Below are 20,420 nucleotides of genomic sequence, written 5' to 3' on the forward strand. Positions count from 1 at the left end.
AAGTTTCTTAAACTAACTTTTTCAAAGCTTTTTGCCTAATTTGTTAGGAATTTATAGCTTTACAGAATAAAATAGGAATTTCCTTGCATGTTAAATACCTGGTGCAGTTATATAAAAATAACGTTCTTAAACATTTTGTAAACATAAGAAAGATGCTGAATATTAGGTGGAGCTGAAAACTTTTGCCAACTAATGTTAAAAGGTCACATGTAGTATAGTGCGCCCCATTGACTTTTTTTTTTAACCAGGCTTGAGTATGGCATATTTGTTTACATGCATATATTTTTAAAGAGAATCTATGAGATGAAAGATTATTAAACACGAAAGTATTCAGATTTTTTGGCAAATATTTTCACAGGTTTTTTTAATTCCTTCTTCCTTCTTTTCTTCCTGGCTGCTTCCTGCCTTAATTAACAGTTTGAAATGTAGGTAGTAAACTAATTTAACAGTTATTAATATCTGAAGTAATCTGTGTAATATTTGAGTTTAGGTTTAATGATAATACATTCATATCTGAAAGAGCTTGCATAGTATAATCAAATATCTGGAAAGGATTCTGTAATTATCACCTAAATTTTCCTTTGATTTTACAGAATGTCTGGGACAAGACAGCATGTGCAATTTTGTAGAAAGACAATAATTCTAAATCTGAAGGCTTTTTATGTTTATTTTCTTCATTCTTACTTTTTTTCTGAGCTAACTGGCTGACTGATTACGTGAAAACTTGTAGAATTAATTTTCAATATAGGAATGTGTTATGTAAGCTGAAAGTTTGGCTTTTTGGTTTTTTTGTGCTGAAACTAATGATAGTGACATCAAAGATTAACTAACACTACTGCTATTTGTTACCATTAAAACATACCACTGTTGTTTCTCTCCTTTTGACTTAGTTTTAGTCTACTGTTTTCATGAGTGTATTAATTTTATTAGTGGAGTTCTAGCACTGATTTTTTTTTTTTCTCCAAAAATATTTAATAATCTGTATGAAATTTTCTTGCATTTTATAACACAGTTATTCCTGGACTTCAGAATACTGTGCTGTGCTAATAACTACAAGTTGCTTAATTTATCAGGGGAAAAAAAGCTACATGTAAGATAACTCTCATGAGGTTCTCATGAGACAATAACAGATCAGCTCTGACACCGTTTTACTGGGAAGAATGGACAAAACTGAGGCTTGTGAAGTCTTGTAGCAGCAGATTTGTAGTTTTTTGTTTACTTAGAGGAAAAAACCCAAACTCTTACTAAAATAGTGATGAGGCAAGGTGTAAAGTAAATGTAGCTCCTCAGTGCTTTGCAGGTAATGGGATTGTATCTACATTCCCTATGTTGGCCTTCATAGGGAAGGTGGAAGTAAAGTTCTGTCTTTTTCTGTTAACAGCCTAAAATGACTGTGTGAATTCAGTGGAATAAATGGCGTCCAAAGTAACTGATGCTATAGTTTGGTACCAGAAGAAGGTAAGCTTTCTATTTGTTTTTATGGTGGCTTTAAAAAAAAAAAAAGATGACTTATTGTGTTATATGTGTAAAGTATAATAAATATAAAATACTACTGCATTATTGGTTAGCATTGTATGAGAGTGAGTAGCTTGAAACTTTTCTTCCAAAAGTAAATAAATATTCAGTGACTGTAATGAAATGGAATAGCTTTTGGTCTATGTTGAAAACTCCTTGCTCCCTTGGCTACTTGTGCTATGGAAAAAAAGGAAAGAAAATTTTTCGTTCTCAGTAGAACGTTAATTAACGTACAGGAGAATGCTGTTTCTATAACATATAAATTCTTTTATTTAAGTAGAAAGTAAGAATTGAAATGTATTTTCTGTCAGTAACAAGGAACTGTGTAATTCATACCCAAAGGAGATAGGCTAGGGCTTTTTAGAAGTTAATTAGAAAAGAAAATGAGGGTGGGATAGGGAAAAGATCTCATTTGGAGATACAGAGTTACAGTATCACCTGATACTGCATCTTTTGATTCATGTTTGCACATAGAAATGTTGATGTGTCTTTCTAATTTATTGTTTTGACAATTTCAAATCATCATATCATCTTGCAATTAGTATGCCAGTTAGCTTACTCAGTTAAATTACTTTACAAAATCTGAAAGTCTTGCTAAGTTTTGAGATGTGCTTCATTACTAAGATATAAATAAGGTGTGATGATGTGGTGTTTTTTTTTTTTTTTCTCGACTCTCCATGATTTCGTAAGTTTCTATGAGTTGTTTTCCTTGGGCCTATAGCTGTCTTTTTGACAGGATGCATCTTGTCCTTAGGAGAATGATGACAGTGGTCTTAAAACCAGAAATTCTGGATAACTTCTAGCTAAGCAACAGTTAATGTCTAGAAATAAGACAATACTCTTATGCTTTGCTGAAATCTTTACAACTGTGAATTAAAGGTACAGTTAGAAAAGCAGAAAAATTAATTTTGCTGACTTAATTCATACTGAACATTTAATTACATATTAAAAAAATTGAAAATAATTCAGATTTTTGTGAGGAATTTTTGGTTTTGTACTGTGTACTCTCTCCCTTCTCTTATTCAAGCTGTCAAAAAGGTGTTTTGTAAAAGTATCAGTGGAATTACACTGCGGTTTTGAACCATTTCTTGATTGCAGGTCCAATCCCATTTTATGAAGATTTGGAGGATGACTTGTAGAAGATTTAGTGTGACAAAATTCATCACAGGACCTTATGGAAGGGGAAAGTGATGCTGATTTCACTTGCTTCCACTCATACTCCTATAAATTTCATTCACTCACACTGTCATACTGATGATACTTACAAGCACCAAGTTGTGTGCATATTTGGTCGGGCCAGGACCTGTTTTGTGCCATGCCAGAGATGCTGGCTATCACCTCTCATCACCTCTCTGAGGTTTTTTTCATTGGTAATGATGAACTAGTCTTTGGACAGATCTTTTATGGTATTCAGCTTTATATATAAATGGTCCTTCGATGCAAGAAAGAGTCTGAAGTCTCTGTAAGTCTTCAGTGAAGTTCATGCTTGTGATCTGGTTTTTGGGTTTTTTTGGTTTTTTTAAAGTATGTGTCTGTTTTCCTGTTGGTCATACAGGAAAAGATATGCCATATGTGATACGCTCCAACTTTCCATCCTCCTGAAGTTACGAAGGCAAGATCTTTTGCTAATGAGTCACTGTGCTGTGATCTTACAGAGGGCAGGCCTTCTGGTCTTGATATAAACAACCCATTCCTCAATTTTACTTTTCCCAGGACACAGCTCCTAACAGGATTACTCATTATCACTACAGGTCATTCCTTTAACCCTCGTTTTGTAATTTTTTTCCAGTGATTTCACACACAGTTCCATTTATTTCATTCATAGCAACAACAATATTTCTGCTACAAGTCTGTAGGCTTTTACAGAGGTCTGCTAGGCCAGAAATTGCATGCTACCTCTATGGCAAGGAGTTGTGATGAGGTGACTTCTGTTACTTCATGAAAGACTGGGCTCTATTCAGGAGGGATAAGATCTTGCATAAACCAGATGTCAATGTTTTCCATGGTGTGAACAAAATTTAATTGCAATCCACATGTGGACTGGGGTCTGCCAAATGAGCAGATTTTGCCTCTTTCAGTATGAGGAAGTGGAGTCTTATTTTGGAACAAATGGCATCTCATGCCAGATGTTGCATCTCATGCAAATGTTCATGCTAATTAGATTGTTATTTCTTAGGTTCTATTTATTGAAGGTTCTCCTGGATCAGGCTGATAACCCCAAGGGGTTTTTTAACTTTGTAGTGTGGTGTGTGATCCTTTCCTGGGAGCATCTAGGGTCTTTCACGCATGTCCTTGATTTTATTTATTTATTTATTTCAATCTCTTACATGGCACAGTATTTTTTCCCCGGATGGATTTGTTGTTTGCACCAAATATTTCAAATTGGGGAACAGGAAGAGCTATGTTAATGGGTACCAGACATTTTTTGTCCTTTGTGATACAATTCTATTTATGTGATTGCTTATGATTGCAAAACACTGAACTCTGTAAACTGGTGATTGCTTTCAGTTTTAAATTTTTATTTCAGACTTGTTAAAAGTTGTTCCACTTACCTTGCTTTTTAGATCTGCTGATTCCTCACAACAGTAATTGAAATTGGAAGTGGGGAGGGATCAAACCTCGGTGTGTTCTGGCAGTAAAACATTGCTTCTGGGGCAAAAGAGAACCTGGGTTGCAGTCCATATTGATCAAATTGATATGACTTGCCTATATGATAAAATGAGGAAAATAAAGTGTTTTTCTGGGGAGGTATTTTCAGATTTATGAATTGGTGTATGAATGCCCTAAGAAATAACATGAAGAAGTTCTGATATTTATAGTCATACATAAAGAAGAAAAATATATTTGAGTAGGCAGAGGCTGTGTGAGAAATACTGACCAGATAACTTGCTCCTTGTGTTTCTTTGTTTTGAATTTTAATGTATTTTTTGGGTGTGTATTTTGATGTATTTATTCTGTGTCTCTCTCTACTGAGTTTCAAAGGTCTGTTGGTTTCTCAAAAATAAGGCATTTTTATATTTCTTTAATGGAAAGAGTTAAGCAATTGAGCTCTTCCAACCCTACTTTAGGCAAATTTTCCAAACAGCAAGTTTACTCATATGACTCATACTATTGTCTGAAATAGAGCTCCTCACATGAGGATGATTTAGTAATGTGCTTAATTGTTTAAAAGGTCAGACCTTCTATTATGTAAACTTGTTTTTTTGTTGTTGCAATAGATTTACTCTGTTTTTAGTGCATCGGAGCTCTTGCTTGCTGTCTTATAAAAATGCAATAATAAATTCTTAGTTATTTTAAATTGGATTGTAAGATTTCAGATAGTGTATTATACCAGCTTGTTATTTGAAATAGAAGATTGCATGGACATAGTTTTACTGCTTCCAGCGATAGCTTGCGTTTCCCAGGTGGTACAAATACTGTTGCAAGGCATGAAGTCTGAACAGATAAATCTTGCTAGATACAGGTTGACTCTGTAGAAAGCAAACCAAATTAAACCTTTGCTGTGTTCCTGAATGCACTGGGGAGTGCAATGCTGAGATATTTTTCTGTCACACAGTGTTTGTCTAGCTTGTTTTCAACACTTTCTGCTGCACTGGTTCTTGCAATAAAAGGGTGTGGCAGGGGTGTCTGCACTGCTCTCTGGAATGGTTCGTTATTTTGGTCCCAGGCAGCTTCCAAGCTAATATGCACATATATGCACTTTGTTAGTTAATATCCTTAGAATTATGTGTATTTACCAAAATACTGAACTCGCTTCAGATTTGTAATTGATGAATTTTATGGAGAAAACCATGATAATGTTTCCTCTGAAAAAAATATGACACCCCCACAATTAGTTTAAACAATTTCAGTATCTGATGGCGTACCTTTCTGATACTGATACATTATGCATACTTGAAGTATTATCTCAGTAACAGTAACTGATGTTAAAAATAATAAAATTGGTAATAATCTAAAATTTTGCTTATATTGCTTGCAACTTAAACATTTGGCATTAATTTCTTGTAATAATTTCAAGCTTTACAGATAATAGTAGACGTGTAGTTTTTGGTCTGGTTTCCAGTTTGGAGCCTATATGTAAATTAACCTTAACAACTTTCTGATTTTCAATCCTCACAGAAGCCTTGCTGCTAAAATGGGGAACTTTATACACATTTTTTGAGAATATTGCAGGAGACAATTATGTTGCTCCTTCTCTTGGGGATGGTTGTAGGAGAAGGCAGAATGGGACTTAATGAATTGAACCCAAGTCCTGCACTGATTGCTTATCAGTTAGCTTTGCCAATGCAGCTTTCAGCAGTTTCAAGGTGTCACTTGGGTATGGCTGTTAAAGGGCACAATAAAACAAATGAGATGTTTTCTCTCTCATGGCTTTAAGGGGCAAAATTAGAGTTCTAATTGCATTGCTTTAAGATCTGTAATATTTAGTGTTTTACAGTTTGTTAGTCCAAGATTATACTTGCCAGTAAAGGAGAGGAAAGGAAATAAACTGAAAATTGTGTCATTCTCTGAAACCACCTGATTTCCTTCTTGGCACTGAATTCACATGATGCATTGGTGACCCCAGCACCAAAGCCATTTTCTGCCAAATGGCTGGGCTGTATGGCTATATTACCTAAAACTTTGGATGCTGAAACTGCATCAGTTCAAAAATGTCCACCTTCAAGTGCCAAAACTTGGCAAGTGTTGGAGCTGGCTATTTGTGAAAGTACTGAGGAAAAAAAAGTATATTTAGAGCTTTTTTCCACGTAGCGCTGGCATTTGGTACTCAAGTTGTCATCTGACCAAATAGTGGGAATTGCCTTCAGCATCTTGTTTTGGTGAGACAAAGCTCACGTTTCTGAGTCTTGTGCAAAAGATCACGTAAAAATTGGTGTGGTGGCTGAACAAAGCAGGCTTGCATTTTACTTGTCAGTCTGTTTGCTTCCATGCCTGTTTTGCCTTTGACTTTCATGCATTTATTTGGTGAATTTGGTGAGGGGACTAATCCGGTTAAAACTAAGACTGCAAATCTGTAAGGAGCTGAACCTATCTAATGGGTCAGGGAGGAGAGTGAAGAGCTGAAATCCTGAAATCCATCTGTCTTGAGAGGGCTTCTCTGATTCTTGAATTGTTTTACTATGCCTTGTGAAACTATAACCTACCATTTTCTTTTCTCTTCCCGAGTGATCTGATTGATCTTTCAGCCACCCAGATGAATGTGCTGACACAAGGAAGGTGCCATGGGAAGTGGAAATGATCAGGGGCGTAAGGGCAGTGCTGTTTTAAAATCCTAGTTGCAATGCTGGTAAAATTGCTGGATTTTCAGTGGCCTTTGGGGAATTATACTGAATAATGAGGCTGTCGGAGTGATTTTCTTTTCCCAGTTACATCTTGAGGCTGCATTGTTTTGTGCAAGTACATAATTGTAAAAAAAAAGAAAAAGAACAAACAAACCCAAACAACACCAAAACAAACAAACAAACAAAAACCCCAAACCAAAAAGCCCCAAAAATCTGTTGCAGTGGTATTAAATCCTTAACACTTGGAGAGTAACTGGGCTGTGCTAGTAGTAGTATAGTCAGTGGGTCAAAGGAAGCGATTGTTCCCCTCTGTGAGACAGCACCTAGGGTGCTGTGTCCAGCTTTAGGCTGTCTGGTACAAGAAAGGCATTGGCATTCTGTGACAAGCCCAGTGGAGGGCCACCGAGATTGTTATGGGGCTGAGAGATCTTGGTTTGCTCACTCTTAAGAAAAGGCAAAGGGGAGAGCTTGCTGTTATCACAACTACTGCTGTGGAGGCCGTGGAGAGGATGGAGCCAGGCTCTTCTCAGAGGTGCACAGGGATTGCATGAGAGGCAATGAGCACAAGTGTAAATGTGGGAAATTCTGATTAGATATAAGGATAAAAATATTTAATGTGAGGTTTGCCAAGCATTGGACAGGACCCCAGAGAGGCTGTGAAATGTCTGATCTTTGGAGATGTTTGGATCTCTACTGGATAAGTCCTTGAGCAACCTGCTGTAACTGAACCTGATTTGCATAGGAGGTTGGGTTAGATGGCCCCCAGAGGTTCCAACCTGTGAGATTCTGTGATGACTTTAGTTTGAAATTTAAAGATGAGTAAACGTTATCATAAGGGATTGTGCATAATTGTGTTTAATGACAGAGATGGAATCTCATTCAGTTTCTAAGTTTTTCTAGGTTTTGCTCTATAGTCCACTTAAGCCAAAGAAATGGTACCTGAAGTTACCCCTAGTGCCCAGTTCATCTCACTAGGAAATGGATTAGAGTACGTGTTGGTTATTGCTGTACTCTCATTTAGTTTCTGCAGGTCAGTGCAAACTGTTTCTAGCTATTACGTGTAAAATTTTCCCTTATGATTAATTGTGAGATGAAAAAAGATATTTCGTGGGTTTAGTAGATATGCTAAAATCTGTAAACCATTACTTGGGGCAATAGGTAGGGCTGACTGATGTTACCAAGAATTAATCTGTAAAGAAAGATACAGAAAAAATATTAATACATAGTTGATAAATGTTTAATTATGTGTTATTGTACTCTTAAAGGGATGGTATCTTTGAAGTAAGCTTTGGTAAAATTATTGTTCAGTGAAATGGCTGTAAGCCCAGTGCAGTTGCAGTTATTGCCAGAATTTAAGCAGGTCTTTAGTTGGCAGTTCAAACAGTTAAGAATAAATAACTCCTAAGGTTTTGAATTGCTTCATTTTACTCTAAATAGTTGGTTTCAGCTCTCCCGCTGGGGCCGAAAAGGCAGAAGAGAAGGGAATCCCAGAATCTTTTAGTAATCAGAGGTAACAGTTCAGCAGTCATAAATCCAAAGGTCTGCACCTTAGGATATACAGCTTTAATCTTTTCGTTGTCCTTCTCCATTTGACTAAAAGTTACTAAACTCTTTGCTGTTAGCAGACAGTGTACAACTATTATGTAGTGATTTCTATCTGTGGTTTATTAGCCGAGTGTCTTAGCTTAGCTTGTCTGGTCACATATCCACCATAAACAAAATTGAAAACCCCCCCACCATTCTTGAAAATGAAGAACTTCCTGAAAAAAATTCATCCTAACTGTAGAAATCTACTCCAACAGAGATAATGATACTGTTGAGCTACTAGGTTATTGCCTTTGCTGCAATGGGGATCCGTTCATATAAGAAATAAAATGCATTTTAAAATAACTTTTAATAATCCTGTTCCAACTTCTAAGAAAATGAGAAATGGTTTGTCTAATATCGGAAACCGTATCCTTAACCTAAATATGAAGCATTTTAAAGTTATTTTTTAAATGAATAATATTATACGTATAGAAATTATTTATGTATCAATATCTTAATACTAAAATTGATACATAAAATCATACCGTTTTTTTGAAGAATGTTGGACTGTAAAAGTTAATAAAGCATATCAGCTAATATTTTAACATTAACTATTTTAAAAAGATGTTAAACTCTTAATATCCTTGGTAGACAGTCCAAGGAAGCAACTTTGTTTTTTATTTACCGAGCTTTGTATCTTGTATCTTTTGGATTTGTAATACTATTGTGATGTTGCTTGTAAAAGTGTTTAGAGGTTTTAAAGAGCAAAGCTTAGCGTGCAGGTTTCATTATTGATAAACATTAAAGTTTTAAGATCCAGCAGGAAATACTATGTATTCCTAGGATTATAATCTTTGCTAGTCTGCTTGGTTATAAATTATAAATGTCTCCTGAATTATTGATCAATTCCATTAGAATCAGAAGGCCTTGTGAGTATTGGGCTACAGGTTGATACCATCACTACATTAGCTTAAAGTGAATATCAGTGTCATTCACGAAGCTCAAATTCAATCTTGATGCACATATGGCTTGTTATGAGAAAGACATTGGGAAGAAATACTAAGCAGGGCAGAAACCCTTTGCACTAGGCTTTATTTGATGTAAAAATTAGCTGTGTTTTCAATAGCTTAATGTTTTACTTAAGCTAATTGCTGTTAATATTACAAAACCAAACTGTACAGGTGCCAAACAAATTTTAGATATATAAAGAAATGTGATCAAATGTTTTCTGAGGTATTTGGGAGGGAATAAGTGCAATTATTTTAGGTAATTTCAAGAGGTGCACATATCTCTTAAAACCAGAAAACGCTACGAGGAGTCTGCACTCAAAAAAGATCTCAAATTTATTTAATCTTTCAGTAAAGAGCTAGCTTTGTCAGGTGAGTTTAGTTTAGTTTTGTCAAATGTGTAATTGTATAGCTTAATATCCCATGCCAAGTCACATACAAGTTAATAATCTTTTTGACTGGTGAGGAACTTTCTTTTTTTTCTGGAAAACCTACTTGAAAGTTTATTACACTTAGTTAATTTAGGATGCTTTTCCATTTATTAGCTAAGTTTGTCTTTTCCAATGTCTTTTCCCAACTTTTCCATTGTGAAAGAAGAGTAACAGAGTTTTTGGTCTTTGCATGTAATCCCTTACATACTGAAAATTTTAATAGCTGCTTGAAGAATAGTTATTAATTCTGCAAATACATAAAGGAACAGAGTTCTTTCATCTTCTTTACTGGGTATTTATTGAGGCACAGTGTCTTGAGAACTGAACATTTTACACGTAACTGGTTTGGATAGATTGGATAGAAGCCTGGAAGTTGAGGAAGCCTGGGATGCATGATTTAAACTAAATGTGTATAAAATAACATCTGCTAGTTTATCTAGTTCTGCTACAGGTAGGTTTACCACATTTTTTTATGTCTGTAACATAGCTGTAACAATTTTTTTTATATCTGTAACATATTACTGACAAGTTTCTACACCAGGGTTGTGTTGCTGTTGATGCTTGGTGATGAAAGTTACATTAAAAATGATAATATAGACCTGTTATCTAACTTAAATTAACAAATAATTTGAAAATGATCAAGGGAGATTTTTTTTGTTAATTTATTTTCTGCCAAATCTTAATAAATAAATGCTATAGAATACAAATTTCAGATCCTCTGAAATTATCCTGTGATAAGTCAGATTAAAATTGGGATATTGTGTTGTATAGTTTGCTAAAAAAAAAAGTCTTTAGCTAGTTGTAGACTGGACTGATGGATTGAAAATATCAGTGACAAGCTATTATACAAACAGTCTTGTACTAAGTCTTGAACAGATTTTAAAAGCATTACTTATTGTTGTATACTTAAAAATGGGACAATTTTTGGACCCTTGTATTTTGTACTTTAAATTTTCCTTGGAGGATACCACAGAACTTGCAGCTATAAAAGGTGAGACTCCAGTTAGAGTTGGTGGGTTCAGGAGTACATAGGTACTTGAGCTGACTGGGGCCTTTATGTTGGTCTAATAGTTCCAGGCACAGGATGCTTGAACACCTGTGGAGGAGCCCTGGGGACAGTTGCATACTGAGGGAAAGCTTACTTTGATCAACTTTTGTGTATATTTAAATTCTTCAGGTTGGAAACATGAATGTTCTTATCTCTAGAATGTTATTTCTTAATTTTATTTACCTTTAGAGCATAATTTCTTTGGCATTGCTAGATGCTAGACTTCTTTTCAGTGTCCTGCAGGTATGTACAATTTTAAAGAATTGCATGAGTAGCCAAGAGCTAGAGCCTACATGCAAACATTTGACAACTTAATATTTAGATTTAACATGAAACATAATTTAGATGCAAATACTTGTAAATCAACCCCCTTTGAAGATGGAATTGACTGGTGTTCTCAATAATTTAAAACTGGGAAGCTTTGCTAGTATTAACTTACATTCTTGAATTCATTCAGGAATTACATTCTTGAATTCATACAGGTGTCTAGCATCTCTGGTAATCATTATATGTTACAGTTTAGCCTGTTGTCAGTGAAAAACACTTTTCAATTTTGCAAGATATGTTTCACAAACTGTAAATGTGTTTTGCTGACATAAGGCAGAGAAGAAAATAACGCCTATGTTTTTTACTTGTCTTCTTTCAGTAACATGAGTTCTACCTATATTTGTTTAATGTGGCAGATGAAGTGTGCCAGTATGCTACTTTATAATGATACCTTTGTTTTCATGTGTTTTCTTCTGAAATGCTTGAGAGTATAGAGGGATGCTTATGCTGATGGAGAGAAGGGAAATTGAGTATCAGGTCTAAATTTGATGTGCTGAGCATTTATGCCTGTTCCCTGAAGTGCTTCTAAAACTTTCCTAAAAGAGGTGAAATTAGGTAGATTAAAAAAATGTAAAAAATCATGAGAGATTGTACTGACACTTGCTGTCTGTAATTATCCCTTTAACTCCTTTCAGTTTGCAACAGTATGCCTTTACTTAGTAGCCCTGTGCTCAGATTTTAATTATTAAAGCTGATCAGAGGTGATTGGCCAGATCCACTAGTCTTATAAAACAGTTGTAAAAGACCATCTCCCTTAAAGTTGCTTTGGCTCTCTCATTTTACCTCCTGCTGGAAGAATTGCTTTAGGAGGCAATGAAAAACGTGAATGGCAAAATTCCTACTTCCTGTCTTTTTGTGGAGACAGAAGTTGCTAACTAGCCTTGAGGGAGAAGAAATGTTTGTAGGAAAATATAACTAAGTCAAATTTTAAATCCATCAACTTGTCTCAGATGTTTTCTGGGGTCTGTGTTTCCCAGAATTCCTTTAACAAATAGTCTGTTATTTGTCCACAAGAAGAACGCTCTTTTAAAGACTCTTCAAACTCTACACCAGTTTCAGCTATGAATGGAATTAGGAATACAGAGTTTGCTTTACAGTTTTATTGGCACAAAGGCTTCCTTCCGCATTTGTTTCTTGCATAATCGAGAGGGAGGCAGACTTGCATCCCCTTTTCTGTCTTTGTAGAAAAAAAATCTTCTTTGAAAGTGAGGAGGGGAGGACATATTATGCAGCACAAAAACCTCACTTGGGGCTTTTCTCAGTAAATTTCATGAAAAACAGGAAGGCCTGAAATTTCATTTAAAATGTCTTTAGAGAAGAAGCTAGAACAATTAGATATAAATGCCTGGGTGGAGTGGTTATTCAAGATACTGACTTTTTAATTGCTGGCTGTTATCCAGGTGGAGTTAGCTCTTAAACTTCCTTTTGTTTAATTACTTTAATTGTAGCAAGTGCTTAATTCTGCCCAGTACAGTGCCTGACTCCCTAATTATTTTCCACAGTCTACATTTTTTTTTTTTTTTCCAAATGAGAGGTGCAAAGTATTTATTATTATTGCCAAAAAGCCAGTAGATTTTCCTCCCTCCTCCCCCCCCCCCAGTTTTAAGGTAGCAAACTATCGAAATTGTTCGGGTGCTTAGCTCTCATGAACAGGTAATATTATTTAAAATTGAGAATGGGTAATTCAGTTCACTGTTCTCACTATCAATTTTAGATATGCTTTGGACTTCATTGCTATAAATTAGATTTTTTTTTTCCTTTTTTTTTTTTACCCTGATGGGTCAAGTTTAGAGGCACAGAAGATACCTGTAGATTTTTTGTTTATGGGTGTGTTTGCCTGTTGGCTTCCCTGGCTATCTTTTTGCATTTATGTTGGATCCTTGGTTAAAAGATCCTTTTAAACCAAGAATTACCCTTTTTTTTTTGTTTTGTTTTGTTGTTTTTTTTTTTTTTAATAATGGTTTCTAATTTAATACTGAAGACTGAAATAGTAAAAGACAAATCAGAACAGTGTTTTCTGGTTTATGGTGTATGCACTCATGCTCAGGCCTTTTATATCTGTTGCAGTTTGCACACTGGAATGAGAAGTCATACTCTTGCAGTAAGATTGAATTTAAGCAGGTTCGCTCAAATGATGGGGGTTCCTTTTGCTTCTCTGTCAGGTGTCTGGTCAAAGCTGCTTGTATCAGCTTTCTGCACAGTCAGCAAAGGGACTCTGGAGCTCAGGAAGTGCATCTGTGTCTCCCTCATGACCTAAAATTGATCTTGCACTTAATTGTGCAGAGTTCAAGATATGAATCAAACTCCAGATATCTAGTGGTGTGCGTGCACATGTTTGCGCACACGTGTGTATATGTCTAGGTAGAACTGCTGGGATGGAAAGGTTTTAAAATTGACATAGTAGAAGAGATCATTACTGAATATTATCTAGAAACGCTATTTGTGCAGAGTGCAAAGCAATCTGATGATCTTTGATAACTTCTTACAAAACTTGGATATATTGTCTCATACATTGAGTTGTTCTTGTCACTTTCTTACATGCGAATTTCCTGAAGTTTAAGGTTGCTCTTCTTCAAAATATATGACAGTCATAGAGTGGCTTTCTTGTATAAACAAGTGCACAGTAATTTCTTAAGTTAACTATAGCTACCTGTATTGATGGTTATTTAAAATGACAAAACTCATCAAAACCAGTCTTAGTGTTAGGATTTTAAGTGCTTGCAGGATCAACCTTTAGTCTCTCTGTCGTTATGCTCTTATTGTAGAAGATTTTGTGTATTTATGAAGTGAGGTTAGAGTCTAGGAGAAAACAATTCCTTTTTATTCCAGTTTTTAAACTGCAAACTTGTTCATGTTTAGACAAAACTAAGATCTTTGGAAGAGTTTCATGAATAAATAGACTAGCAGCTTAATGAGAGTGAACAAATTTGGGAGTAGGTCTACTAGGAACATTGTTTTAGCCGTGCTTCAGCAGGAGAAGTGCCTTTTCCTGATATTCTTTGAGTTTTGCCTGGCCTGTAATCTAGTTGATTACCAACCTGACAATGTATTTTGTCACTGTGCAATCTTAAGAGAAAAGCTAAGGACAATGTAGCTGTAAAAGTGGGTGGAATGAAATGAGAAATATAGAGGGAGATGATTTAAAAAATAATAAAAAAATTGAAGGTATAGGTTCAACTAGATGTGTGTGGTGTTTCTCTAAAGTTAACTGAAGGACTGTGTCAGTGTTGCTGCTGTAGATCTGCACTCTGTCATCCTGTCTGAGGTGGGAGGGAGCGAGGTATTCCTGGTCCTCTGCCTTGCACAAGCCATGCCATGAGGCTGAGGCTATCTGCTTGCTCACCTCTCCCCTCTATCACAACTCATTTGCAGGTTAGCTAGATCCAGTCCAGCCGAGATGGAATGGAGAAGATAAAGACTTCTTTGTCAATAAGTTTCCCAAGGAAATAACCTGCTGTCTTCATGCTTGTGTTGTTGAAGACTTTGTTTGATCATTGTCTTTTAAAATCTAATGTAGATTTGTTTTGTGTGTGTTCTTTTTAGATTGGGGCATATGATCAACAAATATGGGAAAAATCAGTAGAGCAGAGAGAAATAAAGGTAATAATATTACAGCATTTCAACTTTTTTTTTTTTGGCCTGTTAGCAGCAGTGCTGTCTGTGGTTGTGTACACTAATGTAATTTACAATGTATGTGATGGTATTTAATACTGGTAAAGTAAAACTAGACTTTGGAGTGTAACCAAATGTAACTGGCATACTATGCTGTATTTATTTTACATAATTAATAACTGCAGCATTTAGTGTGCTGCATCTTTCTGTATCTCAGTATTTTTGTTTTTTCTTTTCAGTTATCTTAAGCCAGGGTTTAGTTGTTTTAGTACCTCTGTCTTTCACTTTTCTTTGTGATGAATTCTAATGTCAGTTATTTGAGCTTTCTTTACTTTCAGTTAGTTACCTTATACCTGCAGTTTACTTTTCCTCCTTTATGATGCTGTCATTGTTTTGTACAGTTTATTAGACTGGTAAGTACATCAGGCTTTGTTTCCCTGAACAAGCAGTTTAACAGCATTCTTTGCATTTTGGTTTAACTAACAGTGCCATCAATGTCTGCTACGTTGCTAAATGGTTTTGGAGAAAAAGAAATAAATCCTATATGTAATAAATTTATGAATTGTATATTATGTCATACTCCATGATGTCAATTTAATTAACATTTTCTCGCAATTAACCCTTTTTCTTCAAATATTGCACACAAGAAGTATGCTATTACTGCATGAGTCTCAAGGCGTTGCTAATTCTTAATGTTAGCAAAATGTACATTGTTTTGGTTTCTCTGCGTGTTTTTTCTTCTCCCCAGCACGTAAATAGCTAAGGAGAATGTTTGTATTACGTGGAAACTGTTACTGATTTTGAACCTGAGTACCCCGATTTCTGCGCAAATATCCACAAACTAACTTTTGAGTCGGAGCTGATGGCACTTTCAGAAGTGCTTCTAAACCTGATGCCGGCATCTTTGCGCTGCTGTAAATCCCGCAGCGCGCCCCTCCAGCAGCACCCGCAGCGGGATCGGCCTCCCCCCGGGCTGCCCTGCCCTCCCTCCTGGGCTGTCCCCTAAGGCCAGTCCTACCCACCCCCCCGAGCTATGTCCCTCCCGAGCTGTCCCGTTCCCCCCCTTCCCCCCCGCCGCTGTCCCCCAAGGCCAGTCCTGCGCCCCCCCCGGGCTGCCCCCCCCGGGCTGCCTCCCTCCCTCCCCCAGGGCTGCCCGCCCCCCTCCCCGGGCTCCCCCCGCCTGCTCGCATCGCGCCGCGCGTCTCGGGTTACCGGGGGGGTCTGGGGGGAGCGTTTCTCCTGAGCGCAGCACCGGCGGCAGCCCGGATAAGTGCTGTTCTAACAAGCAGGAGTCTATTGCGCGAAAATTGGGTCTTCTGGTGCCGCTTGTCGGAAGCGTGGAGGGAGAGAGCGCCTTCAGAAACGTTCTTGACAATCACTACAACTAATGTCAAACAGAGGCCCCGGCGTGTTACTCGTTTTCAGGGTCCTTTCCACGACCATGAAAGCCAATCGCCATTATGACAGAAGTTCTTGTAACTACTGCATCATAGGACATTATGCAAATAATTTATTGCAAATAATGCCTTGTGCTTATTCAAAATGCATCTCGTTTGGCTCAGGAGTCCAATAACTAACAAATTAATGATGGTGTCTATATGAGTTCGTGTTGACTGAGTTTAGTGTAATAACAGTACCTCTGAAACAGACTACTGAATTCAAGCATTGCACATTAGTGCTTTAATCTCAAGGCTACTAAAGTACTGTTTATAAATGAATTTTACTAAAAATAAAAAAATGTAGTGGAAAATCTGATACTCTAACTTTATAGTTTAGTTTGAACTGTAATAGAATCTATTAAAATTGATTTTAAAATTTGTGCAAAAGATTTTTTACAATAATAGCAACTATTTTAAAGCTTTTTTATTTAAACTTTATTTTTGCTATTAGCTGAAATGTGTTTGGTGCTGAATAGAAATTATATGAACTAACTTGGATGGGCCTAAGCAGAACGAAACATTAATTTTTTTTTAATTAATGTTAGTTTGAAAAGCTGCCATTTTCTACATCTATTACAGATATTTGTGATTAAGAGAATGGAGAAATTGCACCTTAATAAATGGAATTCTTTCACTGCATGTGGCAAAAAGTAGAACCACCAATTCACTGTAATCCATGGACACTGAAAGTGTTCTAGATTTGACCAATGGAATTTTTAAAGAGTGTCACACCACTTGTTTTTCTATGAAAGATGCATCAAGTTATATTGTTGACTTATTCTTTTTTGAATTCTTTCTTTTAACTGAAAACATAAATTTACCACCGTGGCTAAAATTTTCCTAGGATTGTGTATGTGTTTTCAGGGATTTATTTCTTCTAAGAGGTACATACATCTTTATTTAGACTTTAAAGAAAAATCTTGGGGCCCATAAGCAGTAATACATTTGAAAATTATTATATCATTCAGCATTTTATTTTTAAGCTTTAGATTTTTTTTATGAAATAGAGTGGCTCACTTATGCAAGATTTCACAAGAATCTGTGGCTGGTTCTAGAATTATATTTTCCAGTTCTAATTATGGACTTGTTTTCTCATTCCACATAAAATTACTTCAGTTTTAGGACTGCTGTTCTGTAAAAATCTTGCACGTTAAGCTCTTTGCAGTGCTTAAGTCCACAATGCAACTGATTTTCTGTATTTGTCATCCTCATAGCACATATTGTTCTATCCATGTTTCAGTTCTATGTATTAATTCTGTTTTGTTTCAAGCAAATTCTCATTTTTCTAATAGACACATCAGGTGATCACTGTATAGTTCATTGTGAACAGTTTGATTTTTTTTTTAAATTTTATTTCAGCATGAAAAATAAATCCAGTTGAATTTAGATGTGAAGTATTTTGAGCTGCACTCTACCTATTTGAACAATTTGCTTGATATCGTTCTTATGAGGATTAACATTATCAGATTTCACTGATCTTTCATTGATAATAATTTCATTTTTATGCTTTCATCTGAATTTAATGTTTACATTTAAGGAATAAATGTTTTTAGACGTGGGTGAAATATGACAATGATGAAAATCTGCAGTTCACCAGTGAATTTGACTGCTTTTTGAATGGAAACAGTTAAACCACTTCCATCATAATTCCATTTGTGTCTAAAATATTTTTTGAAATATTATATTTTATTGTGTATGAATTTGTACTCTGTGGAATCATTATTGGCTAATGTGACCAAGAGCCTAATCTAAAGGGATCAGACTAAACTCACAGCTGTCTCTGAGGCTTGAGAGCGCAGCATCACATTTTAGCATTAAAAACAAACTTGAAAGTTTTGCAAGATAGTTTGGCCCTTCAGTGAAAGAAGATGATGTTTCTAAAAGACAAAATAAGCTTGCTTTTTTCCCTGCTGCTTTCCTGTTGTGTGGGCATTTTTTTTCTCCTCTTTTTAACAGGATAATCTATATTCACTATTAAGAAAGATTCAATACTTTTCTAGAATTTGGATTTCTGACAGTGGAACTTGCTGATTAGTGCCTTTTGCATTACATCATGATTTGCTACCTGGGTTTGGAATTAAGGAGTTGCAATGTAAGCATTTTGTGAAGTTTAATTAGACATCAAAGGAGAAAAGAGATTCAGGAAAGCAATTTGTTGCAAAAGTTCTGAAAACCTAATACAAATGTATTACTAATTCTTGCAAGTGTGTGCATATGTTGTCTGCGTAATCCCAAGCCATGGGAGATGAGTGTTCAGTGCTTAACTATGTTTGAAAAATTACCTAATGGGTCAGTAATTGGTTGGGTTTTGTTTAGATTGTAAAGTGTGTAAAAGGCATTTATTGTGCCTTGTTCCTTGGAATATTTATTTTATAGTACTTTTAATCTATGAAGTTGACATATTTGTCCGAATTTTCGGTAGCCGTATAGCTTAAATACAATTACTGACCACATCGTTATTTTTTCTTTTGTAATGTCTGTTATCTGCATGAATCTATTTTGATAGTATTTGCCTATTGCAGGGTTTGAGAAACAAACCAAAGAAAACAGGACATGTGAAACCAGACCTCATAGATGTTGATCTTGTAAGAGGTAGGTCCTGAGCTAGGAAAAGCTGAATTTCTCAGTATAAAAATAACTGCTATCCTGTGTCTTGTAACAAGAGTGTAAGTATTAAAAAAACCAAACCAAAACCAACCAACCTTATGTAAGTCCTCTCTAAAGTAGATGGATAGGAAATATTCTTAAAAATGACCTCTACATTAAACTGAAGTCTTAAAAACTTGATGTAAATTTTGTTGCATAGATTTAGATTTTGAAAAAAAGAAACACGTGGATTGTCATGGATCAAAGTTTTGGAGTTATTAGTTCAGAAATCTCCTATTGCGATGCATTCAGGCTTCTTACAAATCCTCTGACATCCAGAGGAGAGGTTATGTTGAAATTTCTGGAGAGCAAAAATTGTGTAGGCCTTGAAAATTTCTTGCCTGTTTTAAATAACAAAACAGCAACAGAAGGTCAGATGGTATGAGAGTTTTCAAAAAGTCTTTATTTAGTCTTAATTTATTTTTATCTTTATTTAATTTCCCTCATGCCTCGTGAAGTCTAGGGAAAATATTATGTAGCATTTTTTCCCATGAGCCCAGCAGCCACCATGGTCTTCTGAATCCATTCCAGGTAGTGCTCTTTGAATTCAACCTCGAATTTATCAAAGCACCCTGCTGTGCTCTCGCCCTTAGAGATACACAGGCACCCTCGCACCCAGAGCTGGCCTTCAGAGACCCACTTACCTCCTTGCTCCCAGGTCGCTTCACCCCTTCACAGTTAGTCTGGCTTGACCTTCACTAGCACTCGCACGCTCGCTTTCACACCTGCACTCACAGAGTTGCTGGCACCACGGACACAGGGCCCCACTGACAACGCATGCTCTGCTGGCACTCAGCCCCCGTGTGCATGTATGTTCACAGAATAGACCGGCCCTCGCTCAGGAGAGAGTTAAAAGGGATTTAATAAGAAGATTGTACAGACTGCCAGACAAGCAGTGTACTGAGAAGCAGCTATTTATGCATGACCAGTCCTTCTTATCCCCTTACCCCTCAATTTCCTTGCACTTGTTCCTCCCCTAATCACCTAAACCCCTCCTTTCCCCACCCTTGGTTTCTTCCCTAAACACCCCATAGTAAGTCCTGTACAATCTTGAGCTCCTTTTCCCCTGCATCCCATAATAAGTCCCACACCCCTGGGCAGCAACCCCCTTTTGTTGGAAGGGTGATCTGGAGAGCTGCTCGCAGTGGCTCGTGGTGACAGTTTCACCTGGACAATGGGGCTGATGGCTCTGCTGGGACAGCCCTGGGAGGGCCCTGGTCAAGGTGGTCTTTCCACGATTTGGGTTCCCGCCTGCCCTCGTGCCTCTGTCTTGCTCTGGGCTTGTGGAGATGGGCCTTTGATGAGCTGATGGCTCCAGTGATGGGTCTAGGAGAACCCTGATAGGGTATTATTTGGGCTACCCCTTCTGCTATTGTCCCTTTGAGCTCCTCTGCAGGAGTGCAGATGAGCTTTTATCGCATCACCTAACAATATCACTTTCTAAAAATGGGAATGTGAGAGGAAGAAACAAAATCAAATAACATTTGAACTTTAAAGAAACAGAACTGAAAACTAAATGTTTGTAGGAATTAAGGAACAGCAGTAAACCACTTCAATATAGTGATATATGTGAATAACAGTGTTTT

The 20,420-nt window shown here is 36.5% G+C and overlaps 1 protein-coding gene across 3 annotated transcripts in view; it reads left to right on the plus strand.

Moving 5' to 3' along the window:
- Positions 1-20,420, plus strand: part of PHTF2 (putative homeodomain transcription factor 2) — a 70,813-nt gene that overhangs the window by 14,182 nt on the left and 36,211 nt on the right. For 2 of the 3 annotated variants that reach the window (XM_074827882.1, XM_074827884.1), the window contains exons 2-4: positions 1,382-1,458; positions 14,681-14,737; positions 18,711-18,780. In XM_074827882.1, the coding sequence (XP_074683983.1) occupies positions 1,414-1,458; positions 14,681-14,737; positions 18,711-18,780 (172 nt within the window). In that variant the 5' untranslated portion in view covers positions 1,382-1,413. Of the gene's footprint in view, positions 1-1,381; positions 1,459-14,680; positions 14,738-18,710; positions 18,781-20,420 lie in introns of those variants that run through there. The other variant, XM_074827885.1, reaches the window with a different exon arrangement.

Source organism: Strix aluco, chromosome 5 (assembly GCF_031877795.1).
Source record: "Strix aluco isolate bStrAlu1 chromosome 5, bStrAlu1.hap1, whole genome shotgun sequence".
NCBI lineage: Eukaryota > Metazoa > Chordata > Aves > Strigiformes > Strigidae > Strix > Strix aluco.